The sequence below is a fragment of the Coregonus lavaretus genome (assembly GCF_964263955.1).
Source record: "Coregonus lavaretus genome assembly, chromosome: 9".
In the NCBI taxonomy this organism is placed as follows: domain Eukaryota; kingdom Metazoa; phylum Chordata; class Actinopteri; order Salmoniformes; family Salmonidae; genus Coregonus; species Coregonus lavaretus.
In genome coordinates this window covers 51,562,145-51,582,069 of record NC_139996.1, presented here as the reverse complement: position 1 = coordinate 51,582,069, position 19,925 = coordinate 51,562,145, and the positions used below count along the sequence as shown (strand labels likewise).

Sequence of the window (19,925 nt, the reverse complement as noted above, 5' to 3'; positions counted from 1 at the left end):
CCAACTTTGATGTAATGTCCTTAAAACATCAATGCCTTCCTCTTGCAGGAACTGCGGACACACTCCAGCCACATGAGGTCTAGCATTGTCTTGCATTAGGAGGAACCCAGGGCCAACCGCACCAGCATATGGTCTCACAAGGGGTCTGAGGATCTCATCTCGGTACCTAATGGCAGTCAGGCTACCTCCGGCGAGCACATGGAGGGCTGTGCGGCCCCCCAAAGAAATGCCACCCCACACCATGACTGACCCACCGCCAAACCGGTCATGCTGGAGGATGTTGCAGGCAGCAGAACGTTCTCCACGGCATCTCCAGACTCTGTCACGTCTGTCACGTGCTCAGTGTGAACCTGCTTTCATCTGTGAAGAGCACAGGGCGCCAGTGGCAAATTTGCCAATCTTGGTGTTCTCTGGCAAATGCCAAACGTCCTGCACGGTGTTGGGCTGTAAGCACAACCCCCACCTGTGGACGTCGGGCCCTCATACCACCCTCATGGAGTCTGTTTCTGACCGTTTGAGCAGACACATGCACATTTGTGGCCTGCTGGAGGTCATTTTGCAGGGCTCTGGCAGTGCTCCTCCTGCTCCTCCTTGCACAAAGGCGGAGGTAGCAGTCCTGCTGCTGGGTTGTTGCCCTCCTACGGCCTCCTCCACGTCTCCTGATGTACTGGCCTGTCTCCTGGTAGCGCCTCCATGCTCTGGACACTACGCTGACAGACACAGCAAACCTTCTTGCCACAGCTCGCATTGATGTGCCATCCTGGATGAGCTGCACTACCTGAGCCACTTGTGTGGGTTGTAGACTCCGTCTCATGCTACCACTAGAGTGAAAGCACCGCCAGCATTCAAAAGTGACCAAAACATCAGCCAGGAAGCATAGGAACTGAGAAGTGGTCTGTGGTCACCACCTGCAAAACCAGTCCTTTATTGGGGATGTCTTGCTAATTGCCTAGAATTTCCACCTGTTGTCTATTCCATTTGCACAACAGCATGTGACATTTATTATCAATCAGTGTTGCTTCCTAAGTGGACAGTTTGATTTCACAGAAGTGTGATTGACTTGGAGTTACATTGTGTTGTTTAAGTGTTCTCTTAATTTTTTTGAGCAGTGTATATATATACACACTACCAGTCAAAAGTTTTAGAACACCTACTCATTCAAGGGTTTTTCTTTATTTTTTACTATTTTCTACATTGTAGAATAAAATGAAATAACAGATATGGAATCATGTAGTAACCTAAAAAGTGTTAAACAAATCAAAATATATTTTATATTTGAGATTCTTCAAATAGCCATGCTTTGCCTTGATGACAGCTTTGCACACTCTTGGCATTCTCTCAACCAGCTTTATGAGGTACTCACCTGGAATGCTTTTCAATTATTTGAAGAATCTTAAATATAAAATATATTTTGATTTGTTTAACACTTTTTTGGTTACTACATGATTCCATATGTGTTATTTCATAGTTTTGATTTCTTCACTATTATTCTACAAAGTAGAAAATAGTAAAAATAAAGAAAAACCCTTGAATGAGTAGGTGTGTCCAAACTTTTGACTGGTACTTGTCATGACTTGCCCTCATGGGTTGAGGATCAAACATGCTGGCTAGGCAAATGTTTGAACACCCCCTTTCCTGGGGGCCAGTTTTATGACCGGTTGTAAATACTGTGCAGACTTTCTCTTCCTTGCCATGAAGTATTGGGAGAAAGGACTCCTTTGTTAACAAAGGAAGTATTCCCGCCAAGACTCCAACATCCAAAAGTGGATAATGAAACAATATTCCTACTTAAAAGAGTGTGGGAAATGGTTGGTGGGGACTTAAAGAACAATCATGTAAAATGTATTACTATGTTGTGGTGTCATTAAAGACGGTGGAACAACATAACTGTATCTCTGGGGGTACACTTCCCAGTTGTGAGGTTTGCATCTAATTGTTGTATAAAAATAATTATTAAGTATAATAATACTTTTGTGAAGATAACAATGTGATTTTAGCATTCTAGATGAGATGATTGTTTCCATATTGATTTGTTCTCAGTCAGTGGCCACGCCCAGATTTGCACAAACATGATGGAACGCCCCTTTAACTCCGAGTGCATAAAAAGCCTTGTGACGAAAAACCACAGACGAGCAGACGTGAAGCATGAGCTAAACGTTGCAAATGGTTGAATTTCTACCAGACCAGGAAGCCCACGGCTTAAAATGGTTGACACTCTACAAGACCAGCAGACGTGAAGCGTGAGCTAAACGTAGCAAAATGGTTTAAAACTACAACTCCATTACCAAAGGAAGACCAAGCATACCACGGTATAAGCCGGATGTTGCAAATGGTTGAATTTCTGCAAGACCAAGAAGCGTGAAGCTGAAGCTACACGGTTAGACCAGAAAGACTAAATGGTTAGACCAGAAAGACCAGAAAACGTGGGACGTTAGTCCACACGTTTGAAATGGAAAAACTCAAACTCTCAACCTCTACACGAGGTGAAGAAGAAGACAATGCACTAGACCTTATCATTTCAGTCTGCAGCTGGCATGTATAGTCGTCTAGAGAACTTTCACTAAAGACACGAGTTGGAAAGGACAATCCCTCTCAGACAACTGCTGGTACATCTGAAGTACCCATTCTAACCGCAACTACGACCAGAAACTCTACATAGGACATTGGGATCTCTGGTGGGCAAACCAGAGTCCTACATCATTAACTCAACTATCGAGGACAGCTACACGTAAATACATGTTGCATTTCTAATCCGAATGAGCGATTATTAGGGTGCAGAAGTATTATGAAGTATTAGGGTGCAGAAGTATTTGTATTGTGTAATTATTTAGTTAGTTAATAAATAATTAAGCCAATTTGTTTATTGCTGATTCATCAATAAGGTTAGGGTTCTTGCAGGTTCAAGGATTATGCGACGTTCAGAATGAGACTGATAAGAGGTAATTATTTAATAAGTGACTATTATTGATATAAACTCAGCAAAAAAAGAAATGTCCTCTCACTGTCAACTGCGTTTATTTTCAGCAAACTTAACATGTGTAAATATTTGTATGAACATAACAAGATTCAACAACTGAGACATAAACTGAACAAGTTCCACAGACATGTGACTAACAGAAATTGAATAATGTGTCCCTGAACAAAGGAGAGGTCAAAATCAACTAACAGTCAGTATCTGGTGTGTCCACCAGCTGCATTAAGTACTGCAGTGCATCTCCTCCTCATGGACTGCACCAGATTCGCCAGTTCTTGCTGTGAGATGTTACCCCACTCTTCCACCAAGGCACCTGCAAGTTCCCAGACATTTCTGGGGGGAATGGCCCTAGCCCTCACCCTCCGATCCAACAGGTCTCAATGGGATTGAGATCCGGGCTCTTCGCTGGTCATGGCAGAACACTGACATTCCTGTCTTGCAGGAAATCACACACAGAACGAGCAGTATGGCTGGGGGCATTGTCATGCTGGAGGGTCATGTCAGGATGAGCCTGCAGGAAGGGTACCACATGAGGGAGGAGGATGTCTTCCCTGTAACGCACAGCATTGAGATTGCCTGCAATGACAACAAGCTCAGTCCGATGATGCTGTGACACACCGCCCCAGACCATGACGGACCCTCCACCTCCAAATCGATCCCGTTCCAGAGTACAGGCCCCGGTGTAACGCTCATTCCTTTGACGATAAACGCGAATCCGACCATCACCCCTGGTGAGACAAAACTGCGACTCGTCAGTGAAGAGCACTATTTGCCAGTCCTGTCTGGTCCAGCGACGGTGGGTTTGTGCCCATAGGCGACGTTGTTGCCAGTGATGTCTGGAGAGGACCTGCCTTACAACAGTTCTACAAGCCCTCAGTCCAGCCTCTCTCAGCCTATTGCGGACAGTCTGAGCACCGACGGAGGGATTGTAAGTTCCTGGTGTAATTCGGGCAGTTGTTGTTGCCATCCTGTACCTGTCCCGCAGGCGTGATGTTCGGATGTACCGATCCTGTGCAGGTGTTGTTACACATGGTCTGCCACTGCGAGGACGATCAGCTGTCCGTCCTGTCTCCCTGTAGCTCTGTCTTAGGCGTCTCACAGTACGGACATTGCAATTTATTGCCCTGGCCACATCTGGAGTCCTCATGCCTCCTTGCAGCATGCCTAAGGCATGTTCACGCAGATGAGCAGGGACCCTGGATATCTTTCTTTTGGTGTTTTTCAGAGTCAGTAGAAAGGCCTCTTTAGTGTCCTAGGTTTTCATAACTGTGACCTTAATTGCCTACCGTCTGTAAGCTGTTAGTGTCTTAACGACCGTTCCACAAGTTCATATTCATTAATTGTTTATCGTTCATTGAACAAGCATGGGAAACAGTGTTTAAACCCTTTAAAATGAAGATCTGTGAAGTTATTTGAATTTTTACGAATTATCTTTGAAAGACAGGGTCCTGAAAAAGGGACGTTTCTTTTTTTGCTGAGTTTATAACATACAGTGATGGAAAAAAGTATTTGATCCCCTGCTGATTTTGTACGTTTGCCCACTGACAAAGACATGATCAGTCTATCATTTTAATGGTAGGTTTATTTGAACAGTGAGAGACAGAATAACAACAAAAAAATCCAGAAAAACGCATGTCAAAAATGATTTTAATTGATTTGCATTTTAATGAGGGAAATAAGTATTTGACCCCTCTGCAAAACATGACTTAGTACTTGGTGGCAAAACCCTTGTTGGCAATAACAGAGGTCAGACGTTTCTTGTAGTTGGCCACCAGGTCTGCGTACATCTCAGGAGGGATTTTGTCCCACTCCTCTTTGCAGATCTTCTCCAAGTCATTAAGGTTTCGAGACTGACGTTTGGCAACTCGAACCTTCAGCTCCCTCCACAGATTTTTTATGGGATTAAGGTCTGGAGACTGGCTAGGCCACTCCAGGACCTTAATGTGCTTCTTCTTGAGCCACTCCTTTGTTGCCTTGGCCGTGTGTTTTGGGTCATTGTCATGCTGGAATACCCATCCATGACCCATTTTCAATGCCCTGGCTGAGGGAAGGAGGTTCTCACCCAAGATTTTACGGTACATGGCCCCGTTCATCGTCCCTTTGATGCGGTGAAGTTGTCCTGTCCCCTTAGCAGAAAAACACCCCCAAAGCATAATGTTTCCACCTACATGTTTGACGGTGGGGATGGTGTTCTTGGGGTCATAGGCAGCATTCCTCCTCCTCCAAACACGGCGAGTTGAGTTGATGCCAAAGAGCTCGATTTTGGTCTCATCTGACCACAACACTTTCACCCAGTTCTCCTCTGAATCATTCAGATGTTCATTGGCAAACTTCAGACGGGCCTGTATATGTGCTTTCTTGAGCAGGGGGACCTTGCGGGCGCTGCAGGATTTCAGTCCTTCACAACGTAGTGTGTTACCAATTGTTTTCTTGGTGACTAAGGTCCCAGCTGCCTTGAGATCATTGACAAGATCCTCCCGTGTAGTTCTGGGCTGATTCCTCACCATTCTCATGATCATTGCAACTCCACAAGGTGAGATCTTGCATGGAGCCCCAGGCCGAAGGAGATTGACAGTTCTTTTGTGTTTATTCCACTTGCGAATAATCGCACCAACTGTTGTCACCTTCTCACCAAGCTGCTTGGCGATGGTCTTGTAGCCCATTCCAGCCTTGTGTAGGTCTACAATCTTGTCCCTGACATCCTTGGAGAGCTTTTTGGTCTTGGCCATGGTGGAGAGTTTGGAATCTGATTGATTGATTGCTTCTGTGGACAGGTGTCTTTTATACAGGTAACAAACTGAGATTAGGAGCACTCCCTTTAAGAGTGTGCTCCTAATCTCAGCTCGTTACCTGTATAAAAGACACCTGGGAGCCAGAAATCTTTCTGATTGAGAGGGGGTCAAATACTTATTTCCCTCATTAAAATGGAAATCAATTTATAACATTTTTGACATGCGTTTTTTCTGGATTTTTTTGTTGTTATTCTGTCTCTCACTGTTCAAATAAACCTACCATTCAAATTATAGACTGATAATTTCTTTGTCAGTGGGCAAACGTACAAAATCAGCAGGGGATCAAATACTTTTTTCCCTCACTGTATACCATTGAAGTCAGAAGTTTACATACGCCTTAGCCAAATACATTTAAACTCAGTTAGGATCACCACTTTATTTTAAGAATGTGAAATGTCAGAATAATAGCAGAGAGAATGATTTATTTCAGCTTTCATTTCTTTCATCACATTCCCAGTGGGTCAGAAGTTTACATACACTCAATTAGTATTTGGTAGCATTGCCTTTAAATTGTTTAACTTGTGTCAAACGTTTTGGGTAGCCTTCCACAAGCTTCCCACAATAAGTTGAGTGAATTTTGGCCCATTCCTCCTGACAGAGCTGGTGTAACTGAGTCAGGTTTGTAGGCCTCCTTGCTCGCACACGCTTTTTCAGTTCTGCCCACACATTTTCAATATGATTGAGGTCAGGACTTTGTGATGGCCACTCCAATACCTTGACTTTGTTGTCATTAAGCCATTTTGCCACAACTTTGGAAGTATGCTTGGGGTCATTGTCCATTTGGAAGACCCATTTGCGACCAAGCTTTAACTTCCTGACTGATGTCTTGAGATGTTGCTTCAATATATCCACATAATTTTCCTTCCTCATGATGCCATCTATTTTGTGAAGTGCACCAGTCCCTCCTGCAGCAAAGCACCCCCACAGCATGATGCTGCCACCCCCGTGCTTCATGGTTGGGATGGTGTTCTTCGACTTGCAAACAACCCCCTTTTTCCTCCAAACATAACGATGGTCATTATGGCCAAACAGTTCTATTTTTGTTTCATCAGACCAGAGGACATTTCTCCAAAAGGTACGATCTTTGTCCCCATGTGCATTTGCAAACCGTAGTCTGGCTTTTTTATGGCGGTTTTGGAGCAGTGGCTTCTTCCTTGCTGAGCGGCCTTTCAGGTTATGTCGATATAGGACTCGTTTTACTGTGGATATAGATACTTTTGTACCTGTTTCCTCCAGCATCTTCACAAGGTCCTTTGCTGTTGTTCTGGGATTGTTTTCACTTTTCGCACCAAAGTACGTTCATCTCTAGGAGACAGAACGCGTCTCCTTCCTGAGCGGTATGATGGCTGCGTGGTCCCATGGTGTTTATACTTGCGTACTATTGTTTTTACAGATGAACGTAGTACCTTCAGGCATTTGTACATTGCTCCCAAGGATGAACCAGACTTGTGGAGGTCTACAATTTTCTTTCTGAGGTCTTGGCTGATTTCTTTTGATTTTCCCATGATGTCAAGCAAAGAGGCACTGAGTTTGAAGGTAGGCCTTGAAATACATCCACAGGTACACCTCCAATTGACTCAAATGATGTCAATTAGCCTATCAGAAGCTTCTAAAGCCATGACATCTTTTTCTGACATCAAGCTGTTTAAAGGCACAGTCAACTTAGTGTATGTAAACTTCTGACCCACTGGAATTGTGATACAGTGAATTATAAGTGAAATAATCTGTCTGTAAACAATTGCTGGAAAAATTACTTGTGACATGCACAAAGTAGATGTCCTAACCGACTTGCCAAAACTATAGTTTGTTAACAAGAAATATGTGACGTGGTTAAAAAACAAGTTTTAATGACTCTAACCTAAGTGTATGTAATCTTCTGACTTCAACTGTATCTTTTAAGAGTTTAATTTGGTTGATGGTAACTCGTTAAACAACTTCTTCCGTGGTTCCCCAAATTCCTAATGAGTTAATTGTCACATGATTAATTTAATTGAGTGACAATTAAACATAGTTAGGTGATTGGATAAATAACAGTCATACATTAAAGTAAGTCACGTCACTCCATACTGTATGTATTTTTTTAACTGACAAATCAATTAAATCAATCCAAATTGTGCAGAGGCAATTTGATGAATGGAAAGAGACATCTGTTACAAAGCACCAAAAGGTTTTTATGACATTCAGAGATTGTCAAGCCAAGCCTTCGATACTGGGTAAGCCTAGAAGGTAGGGAGGGACGTATTTTCTGTTTGTTGAGATTTACATAGTCTATTTATTGTGGTGTTGAAAATGCAAACCATGTTGGTATGTTTTGTTTGTTGGTTGTGTGGTTCATTGGCACAGAAACCTGTTGGTGGATGTTTTTTCGCATATACACTATATATACAAAAGTATGTGGACACCCCTTCAAATTAGTGGATTCGGCTATTTCAGCCACACCCGTTGCTGACAGGTGTATAAAATCGAGCACACAGCCATGCAATCTCCATAGACAAACATTGGCAGTAGAATAACCTTATTGAGGAGCTCATTGACTTTCAACGTGCCACCTTTCCAACAAGTCAATTCGTAAAAGTTCTGCCCTGCTAGAGCTGCCCCGGTCAACTGTAAGTGCTGTTATTGTGAACTGGAAACATCTAGGAGCAACAACGGCTCAGCTGCAAAGTGGTAGGCCACACAAGCTCACAGAACGGGACTGCCGATTGCTGAAGCGCGTAGCGCGTAAAAATCGTCTTGTCCTTGGTTGTAACACTCACTACCAAGTTCCAAACTGCCTCTGGAGCAACGTCAGCACAATAACTGTTCGTTGGGAGCTTCATGAAATGGGTTTGCTGCACACAAGCCTAAGATCACCATGCGAAATGCCAAGCGTTGGCTGGAGTGTTGTAAAGGTTGCCGCCATTGGACTCTGGAGCAGTGGAAACGCGTTCTCTGGAATGATGAATCACGCTTCACCATCTGGCAGTCCGATGGAAGAATCTGGGTTTGGTGGATGCCAGGAGAACGCTACCTGCCCCAATACATAGTACCAACTGTAAAGTTTGGTGGAGGAGGAATAATGGTCTGGGGCTGTTCTTCATGTTTCGGGTTAGGCCCCTTAGTTCCAGTGAAGGGAAATCTTAACGCTACAGCATACAATGACATTCTAGACAACTCTGTGCTTCCAACTTTGTGGCAACAGTTTGGGGCCCTTTCCTGTTGCAGCATGACAATGCTCCCGTGAACAAAGCGAGGTCCATACAGAAATGGTTTGTCAATATCAGTGTGGAAGAACTTGACTGGCCTGCACAGATCCCTGACCTCAACCCCATCGAACAACTTTGGGATTAATTGGAATGCCGACTGAGAGCCAGGCTTAACCGCCCAATATCAGTGCCCGACCTCACTAATACTCTTGTGGCTGAATAGAATCAAGTCCCCACAGCAATGTTCCAACATCTAGTGGAAAGCCTTCCCAGAAGAGTGGAGGCTGTTATAGCAGCAAAGGGGGGACCAACTCCATATTAATGCCCATGATTTTGGAATGAGATGTTCGACAAGCAGGTGTCCATACTTTTGGTCTTGTAGTGTATTTTATACAACCATAAATATGGCATCAAAATGTTGAAAATCAGATTTCCCCCAGCTGTTCGTTGTCAATGTGAAGTAATGAAACAGGCAGGGAGAGTGAGCTCCTCTGTGGTGGTCAGAGAACCCTCAACCTTCTGGCCCATAGCCCTGCGTGGCATCGGCTGTGCCACAAAAGCAAAATAGATATCCACGTTAATAAACACAGGGTCGATACACTTATTGTTTTCTGAGGTCGTAAATGTTATTTTGAGTTAATTCTATGAGGGGGGAGGGTGTTTAATTTATTGTACAGTACAAGGTGAGGGTCATGTGAAAATATGTTTTACTTTGAGTTGGATTTTATACACCTGTCAGCAATGGATGTGGCTGAAATAGCCGAATCCACTAATTTGAAGTGGTGTCCACATACTTTTGTATATACAGTACCAGTCAAAATATTGGACACACCTACTCATTCAAGAGTTTTACTTAATTTCTACTATTTTCTACATTGTAGAATAATAGTGAAGACATCAACACTATGAAATAACACATATGGTATCATGTAGTAACCAAAAAAGTGTTAAACAAATCAAAATATATATATATATATATATATATATATATATATATATATATATATATATATATATTTGAGATTCTTCAAATAGCCACCCTTTGCCTTGATGACAGCTTTGCACACTCTTGGCAAAGTGTATGTTGTTGACTTGACATTAGCTAATATGGTGACAACGATGTAGGCTGTGTATAGCGGTTATGATATGAAGGTTTGGCTTGGAAAGTTTTTCCTGCCTGGTCACAGACAGCTGATGTGTTGTGCACTGAAGTACACAAACGAAGGGAAAAGGTGAAAGGAGGAAAGCACGTAGATGCGAGAAGGAATTATACAACAATCTGGCTGCTATGAAAGCAACCTGTGTTTGCGTGTGATCAGGGGTGTATTTATTCCGCCTTTTCTGTTGAAAAACCTTTCTTAAACGGAAGCAAACGGAATGAAACGGGTATAAACACGGGGATAAACATACCTGAATCTGTCCATACCTGAATCTGTTTGCAACTGTTGGACTAATGATTACACCCTAGCTCAGCTAGATGCAGGCAAGATTGTGCAAAGCAGTATTGAATGTGTCAATGTCTGTCACCTTGATTCCTAAAATGCATCTCGACCTGTGCACCTACGCTGTAAACTTTCATTCATAGGCTAGGACCCCATACTCAACTGGCGGACCGGATCCGGACCCAGAACGGGGTCAATATGGACCGCGGGTCCCCCCCCCAAAAAAAATATATTAATAATGTACTCGGTCGGGCTTCGACTCCTGGTATCATATGCGTAGAATTGCAGGAAATTCGCTTTAAAACTTCAACCTAGGAAATTTGTGTGACCGGACCTTCTCAAATCGTACTTGAGTACCCCTGGGCTAGGTTGTAGCAACCTCATGATGGTTATATGGACAATTCGAGTATCATGTAGTAAGTAGCCTAAACCTATCCATGTTACATTGAGCTGGGTGAATGGAATATGAATGACAGTCATCCAATATGCTGTAATAGAAATATATATAAAAATAATAATAATCGTCCTCCCTGCACCGACCGCCACTGTTCCCTAGGAGGGGTGCATCACATCTTGTCAGGATTTTATCGTTATGCTCGACTTGAGTGGGTTGAGTCACTGACGTTATCTTGTCTGGTCTTGCGCACTCTCGGGCTCTCTCTCTCTCTCTCTCTCTCTCTCTCTCTATCTCTCTCTCTCTCTCTCTCTCTCTCTCTCTCTCTCTGCTCGGCTATGAAAAGCGAACTGACATTTACTCCTGAGGTGATGACCTGTTGCACCCTCTATAACCACTGTGATTATTATTTGACCCTGCTGGTCATCTATGAACTTTTGAACTTCTTGAAGAACGATCTAGCCTTAACGGCAATGTACTCTTATAATCTCCACTGGCACAGCCAGAAGAGGACTGGCCACCCCTCAGAGCCTGGTTCCTCTCTAGGTTTCTTACTAGGTTCCTGCCTGTCTAGGGAGTTTTTCCTAGCCACTGTGCTTCTACGTCTGCATTGCTTGCTCTTTGGGGTTTAAGGCTGAGTTTCTGCTAATGTAAAAAGGGCTTTGTAAATAAATGTGATTGATTGATTGGCTCACAGCACACCTAGGTGGCGTAGTATGGCTAAATTATACCCTCTGCTGCCTGCCATATGTACGACACAGTCCCCCACCAAAAATAACCATATTTGATTAGTAGAGACCCTACTGAGTATTTTCCACCCCACTTTAGCTGAGACAGGAAGAACATTTTTCTCTAAAGCAAGTTTTCTGCAATTCTACACATTTTGCCATGGGGCAGAGAGAAAAAAGTGCTGTTTTACAGCTGATTTCCTGCAAATCTATTAATTTTGCCATTGGGTGGAGAGACATGTTTGCATTTTTAAAGCTAATTTCCTGCAATTTTACACATTTTGTAATGACTTATGTCATGTTAATATGATATCTGAGTGAGAATGACTAACAAAATCAATAGGGGCCCCTTGGAGGTCAGGGCCCCTGCGTGCCTGGTCGGTATTCAGCAATGATTACTACAAGTTTAGATAGCTGGGTAGACTAACTACCAATCTAAAAATTGTTAGCCGACATGGCTAATTGAGTGACTGTCAGTGACTGACATAAGAGAAAAACTGATGCAAAACCACATTTCGAAATTGCACCAGGTGTATTCTACAATTCTTACTCGCAATAGTAAGTTGAGATCCCGGATGAGTTCCGTTTATGTCGCTTATGCCTGGAATCGGCCCTGGTCTTTTGTACGGGATACACATGGTATACACTGTCCAGCGAAATGCGAACTTGCAGGTTCCTAATAAACAATGCAAAAACAATAAGGAATAAGAAAATATAAAAATACAAAGTAAATGCCTCAGTAGAATATAATAAAATCAGGCCCATGGAGATTTGACGTGTTTCCATGGATTTCATCCAAATGGGGCCGGCCTGTCTACTAGTTATTTGTAAGTCGCTCTGGATAAGAGCGTCTGCTAAATGATGTAAATGTAAATGTAGTTGGTCAGCATCCCTCCTTTGGACTCTTTGGGATCTTCTCTCTGTACTCCTTCCAGAGATAGGCATGTGCCAAAGAGGCTCACATGAAAAAACACTATCATGCCACAGCTCCTCCGCAGATCCCTGCACTGCACCCAACCCTAAATCTCATCACACAAATCACTGCGCAGAGAGCGAGAGAGAAAAGAGATACACTTTTTTTTAGGAAGAGCTCCTCTAGAACTAAAGGGCTCGATTCAATCCGTAGTGCTGAAGATCCACGATATAGAGTGATTTTAATGTGAAGGTAATTTCCAATTGTGCCGAAATATGCAGCATTTACAGTGAATTGTCTCCGTGAACATTGCCTTTAAATTCCGCTATATCGCAGATTTTATTGTATTTTTTAAATCAAGCCATAAAATACTATGGTTTGACATGTGGCGGTAAGTACTACAACAAAAAACTATGGGATATGGTATTGTGAGGCAGTTGAGAAAATAAGTGTAGCCGATCCTACACCACCCCAGGTTTACAGAAGAGCATGGGGAGCTCTGCCTAATCATACAATATATCAATATATACAGGTTCTTTAGAGCTGGTGGGAGCTCATACTATTTAACTCAGGGAAGAGGCCGAGATGGGAAATGCAGTCTGAAAGTTTTATTTTGGACGAGTCTCTTTCCTCTAAAAAAGGTATGGAATATTAAAAGGGATAATCAAATTAAAATACAAAAGGAACAAAGGGAAGATACAATACAAAGATAAGTCCTTGGTTGAAGCTTCCACAGTAGTATAGGCCAGTGGTTTAAACCACAAGTAAAAATACTTTTTCTTTTACACAACATTTACTTCACTACATTCCTAATGAAAATAATTTGCTTTTTACTCCATACATTTTCACTGACACCCAAAAGTACTCGTTACATTTTGTATACTTAACAGGACAGGAAAATTGTCCAATTCACACACTTATCAAGAGAACATCCCTGGTCATCTCTACTGCCTCTGATCTTGCGGACTCACTAAAAACAAATGCTTTGTTTGTAACCAATGTCAGTGTTGGAGTGTGCCCCTGGCTAGTAAATTAAAAAAGCACTAAAATTGTCCTGCCTGGTTTGCTTAATATAAGGTATTTGAAATTACGGTATATATCAAAACCAAATACTTTTACTCAAGTAGTATTTTACTGTGTGACTTCCGAGTAATTTTCTATTAAGGTATCTTTATCTTTCAGAACTGGTGACAGTATGTCTAGATCACTGAAAAATCCGTCTATCAGTCTGTTAAATCGTCAGGATTATTATTATTATTTTTTTTACAATTATGCCCAAGGACTAAACCAAATCAAAATAGTAAGGGTTACACAAAAGAGACAATTCAACTTATAAACTAAACCTAAAACCCACACACACTCCAGTGCTCACTCGCTCTGGCAGTCGAGGAAAACGCACACCCAACATGCACACACCAGTCATTCTACCACCAGCTAAGTAGGCTACTACAGAAATGATTGGCCTCATCTTCAATTATGTTCGCCTCCACACATGAACACACACTCAAAGTTTGGACAAGTTCATCAGATGCCCCGGAGTCGACGGGCTCTGTCGAACTCCCAGGAGAGCGCCTTGTGGAGTATACGTCGCCGCAGTCTGCTTCTATTCGTCTACTTCTCATCGGTGCTTGCTTCGTCACTGGTTCTGTTAGATTGGTAGCAAGTTTGTTGTGGTAGCGTGTGGCTGTGTCAGAGCTTGAAGCTGGAGCTCTTGCTGGAATGGCGTGCAGGAGGAGCGAGAAAAAGGAGCGCCATACCTCATTATAAAGGGAGCCAAGCAGTTGCGTCTGTTCAGGTAATCAGAGGCAACATAACGTGATTTGGCAGCCTGGTCTCATAGACTAGATGTAACATAGTAAATTAAAAAACGACACTCAAACTAGTTTGGTATAGTTACATAAGACAGAAGTTTACTTAAAGAGCCACTGAACACGCCCATTGGCATGTGTGTTTTTCTGTTGCTCTTTAGATAAACAAGATTTCAGCCTTGGAGGTGTGTTTCCTGACTGATTCTGCGTTTGGTTAGTAATATTTGTGACCCCCATTTCACTTCCTCAAAATCCCCAGAATGAATCTAAGATAACTCACGAAATCTGTAATTAATTTTGACGTTTTTGCAGAGGATGTTTTAGTTGCACTGTCTATGCTATTGGATAGAGAGCAATCACTGCAGCTGTTCACCCCATGTTAGTGGGCAAATGGACAACGTCAAATCAAAACCCAACCTTCGTTTACCGGTTGTGACGCATGGATATTCCAAACTTTTACGTTTTAGACGAGACTGACTTTATGACCAAAATGATCCTATTTACACTTTGTAGTCAATTTTGTTTCAAAGGAATTTGTTGCTTTTTAAAGGCAGTCACTATTTTAAGGCAAAAATGTGAATGTTGAACGTGTAGCAACCCAAAGGTCGTGTGTTCACATCTTATCACGGACAACTTTAGCATTTTAGCTAATTAGCAACTTTGGAACGACTTACTACTTTTTAGCTACTTTGCAACTACTTAGCATGTTTTCTAACCTTTCCCCTAACCTTAACCCTTTAACCTAACACCTAACCTTAACCCCAACCCTAATACCTAGCCTAGCTAACATTAGCACTAACCACCTAGGTAAGGTTAGCCACAACACATTGGAATTCGTAAATATACATACCATACGAAACATAACATATACTAATTGGAGTGTTCTGGAATTTACATTTACTATGTTACGTCTACCCCTGAGTCCAGGTTGGATTTGGGGCTGCAAATATTCTAGCAGTTAGAGCCTAGACCATTTACATTTTAGTCATTTAGCAGACGCTCTTATCCAGAGCGACTTACAGTTAGTTTATTTTTCATACTGGCCCCCCTTGGGAATCAAACCCACAACCCTGGCGTTGCAAACGCCATGCTCTACCAACTGAGCTACATCCCTGCCGGCCATTCCCTCCCCTACCCTGGACGACGCTGGGCCAATTGTGCGCCACCCCATGGGTCTCCCGGTCGCGGCCGGCTACGACAGAGCCTGGATTCAAACCAGGATCTCTAGTGGCACAGCTAGCACTGCGATGCAGCGCCTTAGACCACTGCGCCACTCGGGAGACAGTAACCCAAATGTTGCTGGTTGGAATACCCAAGCCAACAAGCTGAAAAATCTGTCAATGTGCCTTCCCTTGAGCAAGGCACTTAACCCTAATTTGCTCCAGGGGTTCCGTACTACTATGGCTGACCCTGTAAAACAACACATTTCACTGCACATGTGGTGTATGTGACAATAAAACAATATATATATATTTATTATTTGGGGGGGGGGGTTGCCTCATATTACATCATTATCATATCTTTTGTGAGAATGAACATCATAGTGAAATAAAAAAAAACATTTAAAAAAGCTTTGAAATTAGTTATTAGTTTGTAAGCCCCTTTTGCATTGCACTGCTTGCTAAACCCAGTCACACACATCCATGTGATACCCTGCCAAAAAAAGTATATCATATTCATCCCCACCAGTCGTCTGGAGAATCTCAATTGCATTTCCTTGATTCCCCCGGTCCTCCCTCATCCTCCTCAAAACCCATTGGATGCTTTGACCTTCTCATCCAATGGGTTTTGAGAAGGAGTTGAGGAGAGTGGACATGAGGAATCAAGGAAATGCAATTGAGATACTCCCCATGAGTTGTCCTTTTGTGCAGTCTTTCACATCCATTGCTCTTATTGACATCCCAAAGCATTTTCTCTGTTCTCCACTAGAGAGCAGCACACACACAGAATCCGTAGTATCCTGGGGCACAACTTTCAATATACACTGTACTGTACCCAGCACAGGAGGTCAGTGGCACCTTAATTGGGGAGAACGGGCTCGTGGTAATGGCTGGAGCGGAATCAGTGGAATGGTATCAAATACATCAAACACATGGTTTGATGCCATTCCAGTTGCTCAGTTCCAGCCATTATTATGAGCCGTCCTCCCCTCAGCAGCCTCCACTGGTACCCAGTAACTTACTGCATTGTACACCCTCCAATGTACAATGTACTACTAATACCGCTCTAATTGTTGGCTTTTTAGCATGGCCTTTCAGAATGAAGAGGATGAAGATTGCAATGATGATTAAGCAAATTTGAAATACTATACCAGAACATTACCGGAACATTTCCTAAAATGTCTAACATGGTTACATTTAATTTAATTGTTGGTAATGTTTCCGAGAACGTTAAGAAGCAATGTTCTTCTGTGGGAATTTCAGTTCTTCCACAGGGCATTCCACACAAGTTCCCATGCAGTTCTATTTAATGTCATATTTTAACTACATTCTGGGAACGTTCTCAAAAATGGTGTGACTTAAGCAATGTTTTTAAAACGTTCAGAGAATGTATGGTTCTCTTTTATGTCAATTCTTGGCAATATTCTGGGAATGTTCCAAAAACATCGAAGAAAACGTTTCATAAAAAACACAAGAAAACTTTAATAACGTTCAGAGAACGTTCTAAGAATGTTATTTAAAAACATATACATTCCATTTTCAGCATCACCAAAACTCTCTCTGTCCGCTATCTTGTTAATCAATCAATCACATTTATTTAATAAAGCCCTTTTTACATCAGTAGTTGTCACAAAGTGCTTATACAGATACCCGGCCTAAAACCCCAAAAGAGCAAGCAATGCAGATGTAGAAGCGCAGTGGCTAGGAAAAACTCTCTAGAAAGGCAGGAACCTTGGAAGAAACCTTATGAGGAACCAGTGAACTAAGTGAAAGAAATAAAACAATGACAATTGTAATAAAAAACAACATCAATAGAAATAGATATAGCACTATATCCATCATAACTGTAGCAGTGATGAATAAATAAATGTCCATTTGGGTGGAGGCAGAGTAAAGACTGAGGGGGTGGGGGGGAATGACCATAGGGGGAGCAGTAGTCAGACTAAATTACTAAGTGAAATAATACAATAAAAATAATCAAAGATGGAAATAATAATATACATATTAACAACGGCAACAGTGATTAATGTCGTTGGGGTGTGGGCAGAGTAAAAGTCAGGTGGGGGGAACATGTCCATAGGGGGAGTAGCAGGGGGGAGTGGGTAGCCGACTATTGATGGCTATTCAGCAGCCTGATGGACTGGGCGTAGGAACCAGTCTTCCAGTTTTTGCCACGATGCTCCTGTACTGCCCGCGTCTGAGTGATGAAAGCGGGGAGAACAGGGCCTGGCTCGGGTGGCTGGGGTCCCTGATGATTTTCTTGGCCTTCCTGCGACACCTGGTGTTGCAGGTGTCCTGGAGGACAGGCCGTGTGCACCCAATGGTGCGTTCGGCTGTGCGTATCACCCTCTGAAGCACCTTGCGGTGGTGGAGTTGCCATACCAGGCTGTGATGCAGCACGACAGTATGCTCTCAATGGTGCTCCTGTAGAACACTGTGAGGGCCCTCTGGGACAGGCCAAATCTCTTTAGCATCCTGAGGTTGAAGAGTCGCTGTCGTGCCTTCTTCACCACTGTGTACGTGTGGTTGGACCATTTCAGCTTCTCTGAGATGTGTACGCAGACAAATTTGAAGTTATTGACCGTCTCCACGGCGGCCCCGTTGATGAGGATGGGGGCGTGTCCAGCCTGGATCATCCTTAAGTCCACAATCAGCTCCTTTGTTTTGTTGATGTTGAGGGATAGGTTGTTTACCTGGCACCACGCCGTCAGAGTGCCTACCTCCTCCCTGGAGGCTGTCTCGTCGTTGTTGGCAATCAGGCCTACTACTGTCGTGTCGTCAGAGAACTTGAAGATGGAGTTGGAACTGTGTGAGGCCACACAGTCATGGGTATACAGGGAATACAGGAGGGGACTGAGGATGCACCCTTGTGGGGCCCCCGTGTTGAGAATCAGTGTCGAGGAGGTAATGTTGCCTACCTTCACCACCTGGGGGAGCCCGTCAGGAAGTCCAGGACCCAGTTGCATAGAGAGGAGTTCAGACCCAGGGCCGTGAGCTTTGTAATGAGATTATAGGGCACTATGGTATTGAAGGCCGAGCTGTAGTCGATGAACAGCATCCTCACATATGCATTGCTTTTGTCCAGGTGGATAATGGCAGTGTGCAGTGCAATGGCAATTGCGCCGTCTGTGGATCTGTCAGGGCAGTAGGCGAATTGGAGAGGGTTGAGTGTGTCGAGGAGGTGATATGGTCTTTGACTAGCTTCTCGAAGCACTTCGTGATGACGGAAGGGAGTGCTACTGGTCGGCAGTCATTCAATTCAGTTACTTTCCCTTTTTTGGGCATGGGGATGATAGTGGACATCTTGAAGCAGGTGGGTATATTATAAATTTAGTTCTTAGAGTGTTAAGAAAACATTCTATAATAACCATAACAAAACTTTTACAACATTTAGAGAATGTTCTCAGAATGTTATTTAATTACCTTAAAATAACCTATAATTTCTGTTCTCAGATCTTTATTAAAACCTCCCACAAAAACTTTCAAGGAACCAGAGTAAAACCTTCTCAGAACCTCCATGGAACCCAGAACAGGTGAAATGTTCACTTCTGTTCTAAGAATGTTTAAAAAAAATAATATGTTTTACCGGTCAGGAAACTTACGGCTTTGTTTCGACAACCAATGTGAAACCAAAAACATACGTTCCCACAACTTCCAAGAAACCAAATGAGCTAGCGGGGATATTACCTACAGAGAGCTGAAAATCTAATGGCATATGACTGGTATGTGACGCCCTGTCTTCATGTAAGGGCAGTTGATGAGTAACAAGTGGAATTCCACTCAGAGAAGCAGCCACTTCCGCTATTTGCTGCAAATGAAGGGACTCTGTAGAGGAGTGCTTTTCTCTTTCTCTCTCTCTCTCTACTTTTCTCTCTTCTCATTGGAGCCCTCCCGGTTTGCAAACTCAGGGCCAGTATCCATAAAGTGTCTTAGAGTATGAGTGCTGATCTAGGATCACCCCCCCCCCCCCCCACTCCCATATACCATATAGTCTTATTCATCATAATCTAAAAGACCAAACTAATCCTAGATCAGCATTCCTACTCTGAGACGCTTTGTAAATACGGGCCGGGGCCCTGGTCTTATTGACTTTCCCCCGCTAATGCAGTGTAATTTTTCTTGTGTAACCCAAGTGTCAATGTACAACTGGAGCAGAAAGGTGTTGTCAATGATTTTCCAAAGAGGCTGAAGGTCAGAGTCAACACAGTGGAAGGACTTAAAAATACTGTCAAAACGGCTTTGTTTTGGAACAGAATCGCAATGACTGTGGGTTGGGATGATACAAATGCAGTATATAATATTATGTGTATATTATACCAGAATATATTATACAGAATAGGTATTTCGAAGTTCCTGAAGGCCCAACAACAACTGGGACGATTTCCATTTACATAGATTCCACTGAATAGAAAGAAATCCCCATCTTGTTTGACAGTTGATTTCAGTCGAAACATATCATCCTTTTTGCCCTGGTCTCTTCCTCCTCCTCCTCCTCCTCCTCCTCCTCCTCCTCCTCCTCCTCCTCCTCC

At 43.0% G+C, this 19,925-nt stretch overlaps 1 protein-coding gene across 1 annotated transcript in view; it reads right to left on the bottom strand.

Annotated features, from left to right (window-relative positions):
- Positions 1–18,032, bottom strand: part of oaz2a (ornithine decarboxylase antizyme 2a) — a gene marked incomplete at its 5' end in the record, with an annotated part of 80,119 nt that extends 62,087 nt beyond the window's left edge. Inside the window, 1 exon segment of the mRNA XM_084169330.1 lies at positions 17,830–18,032. Coding sequence (XP_084025456.1) covers positions 17,830–18,032 — 203 coding nt within the window.
- Between the last annotated feature and the right edge of the window lie 1,893 nt (positions 18,033–19,925).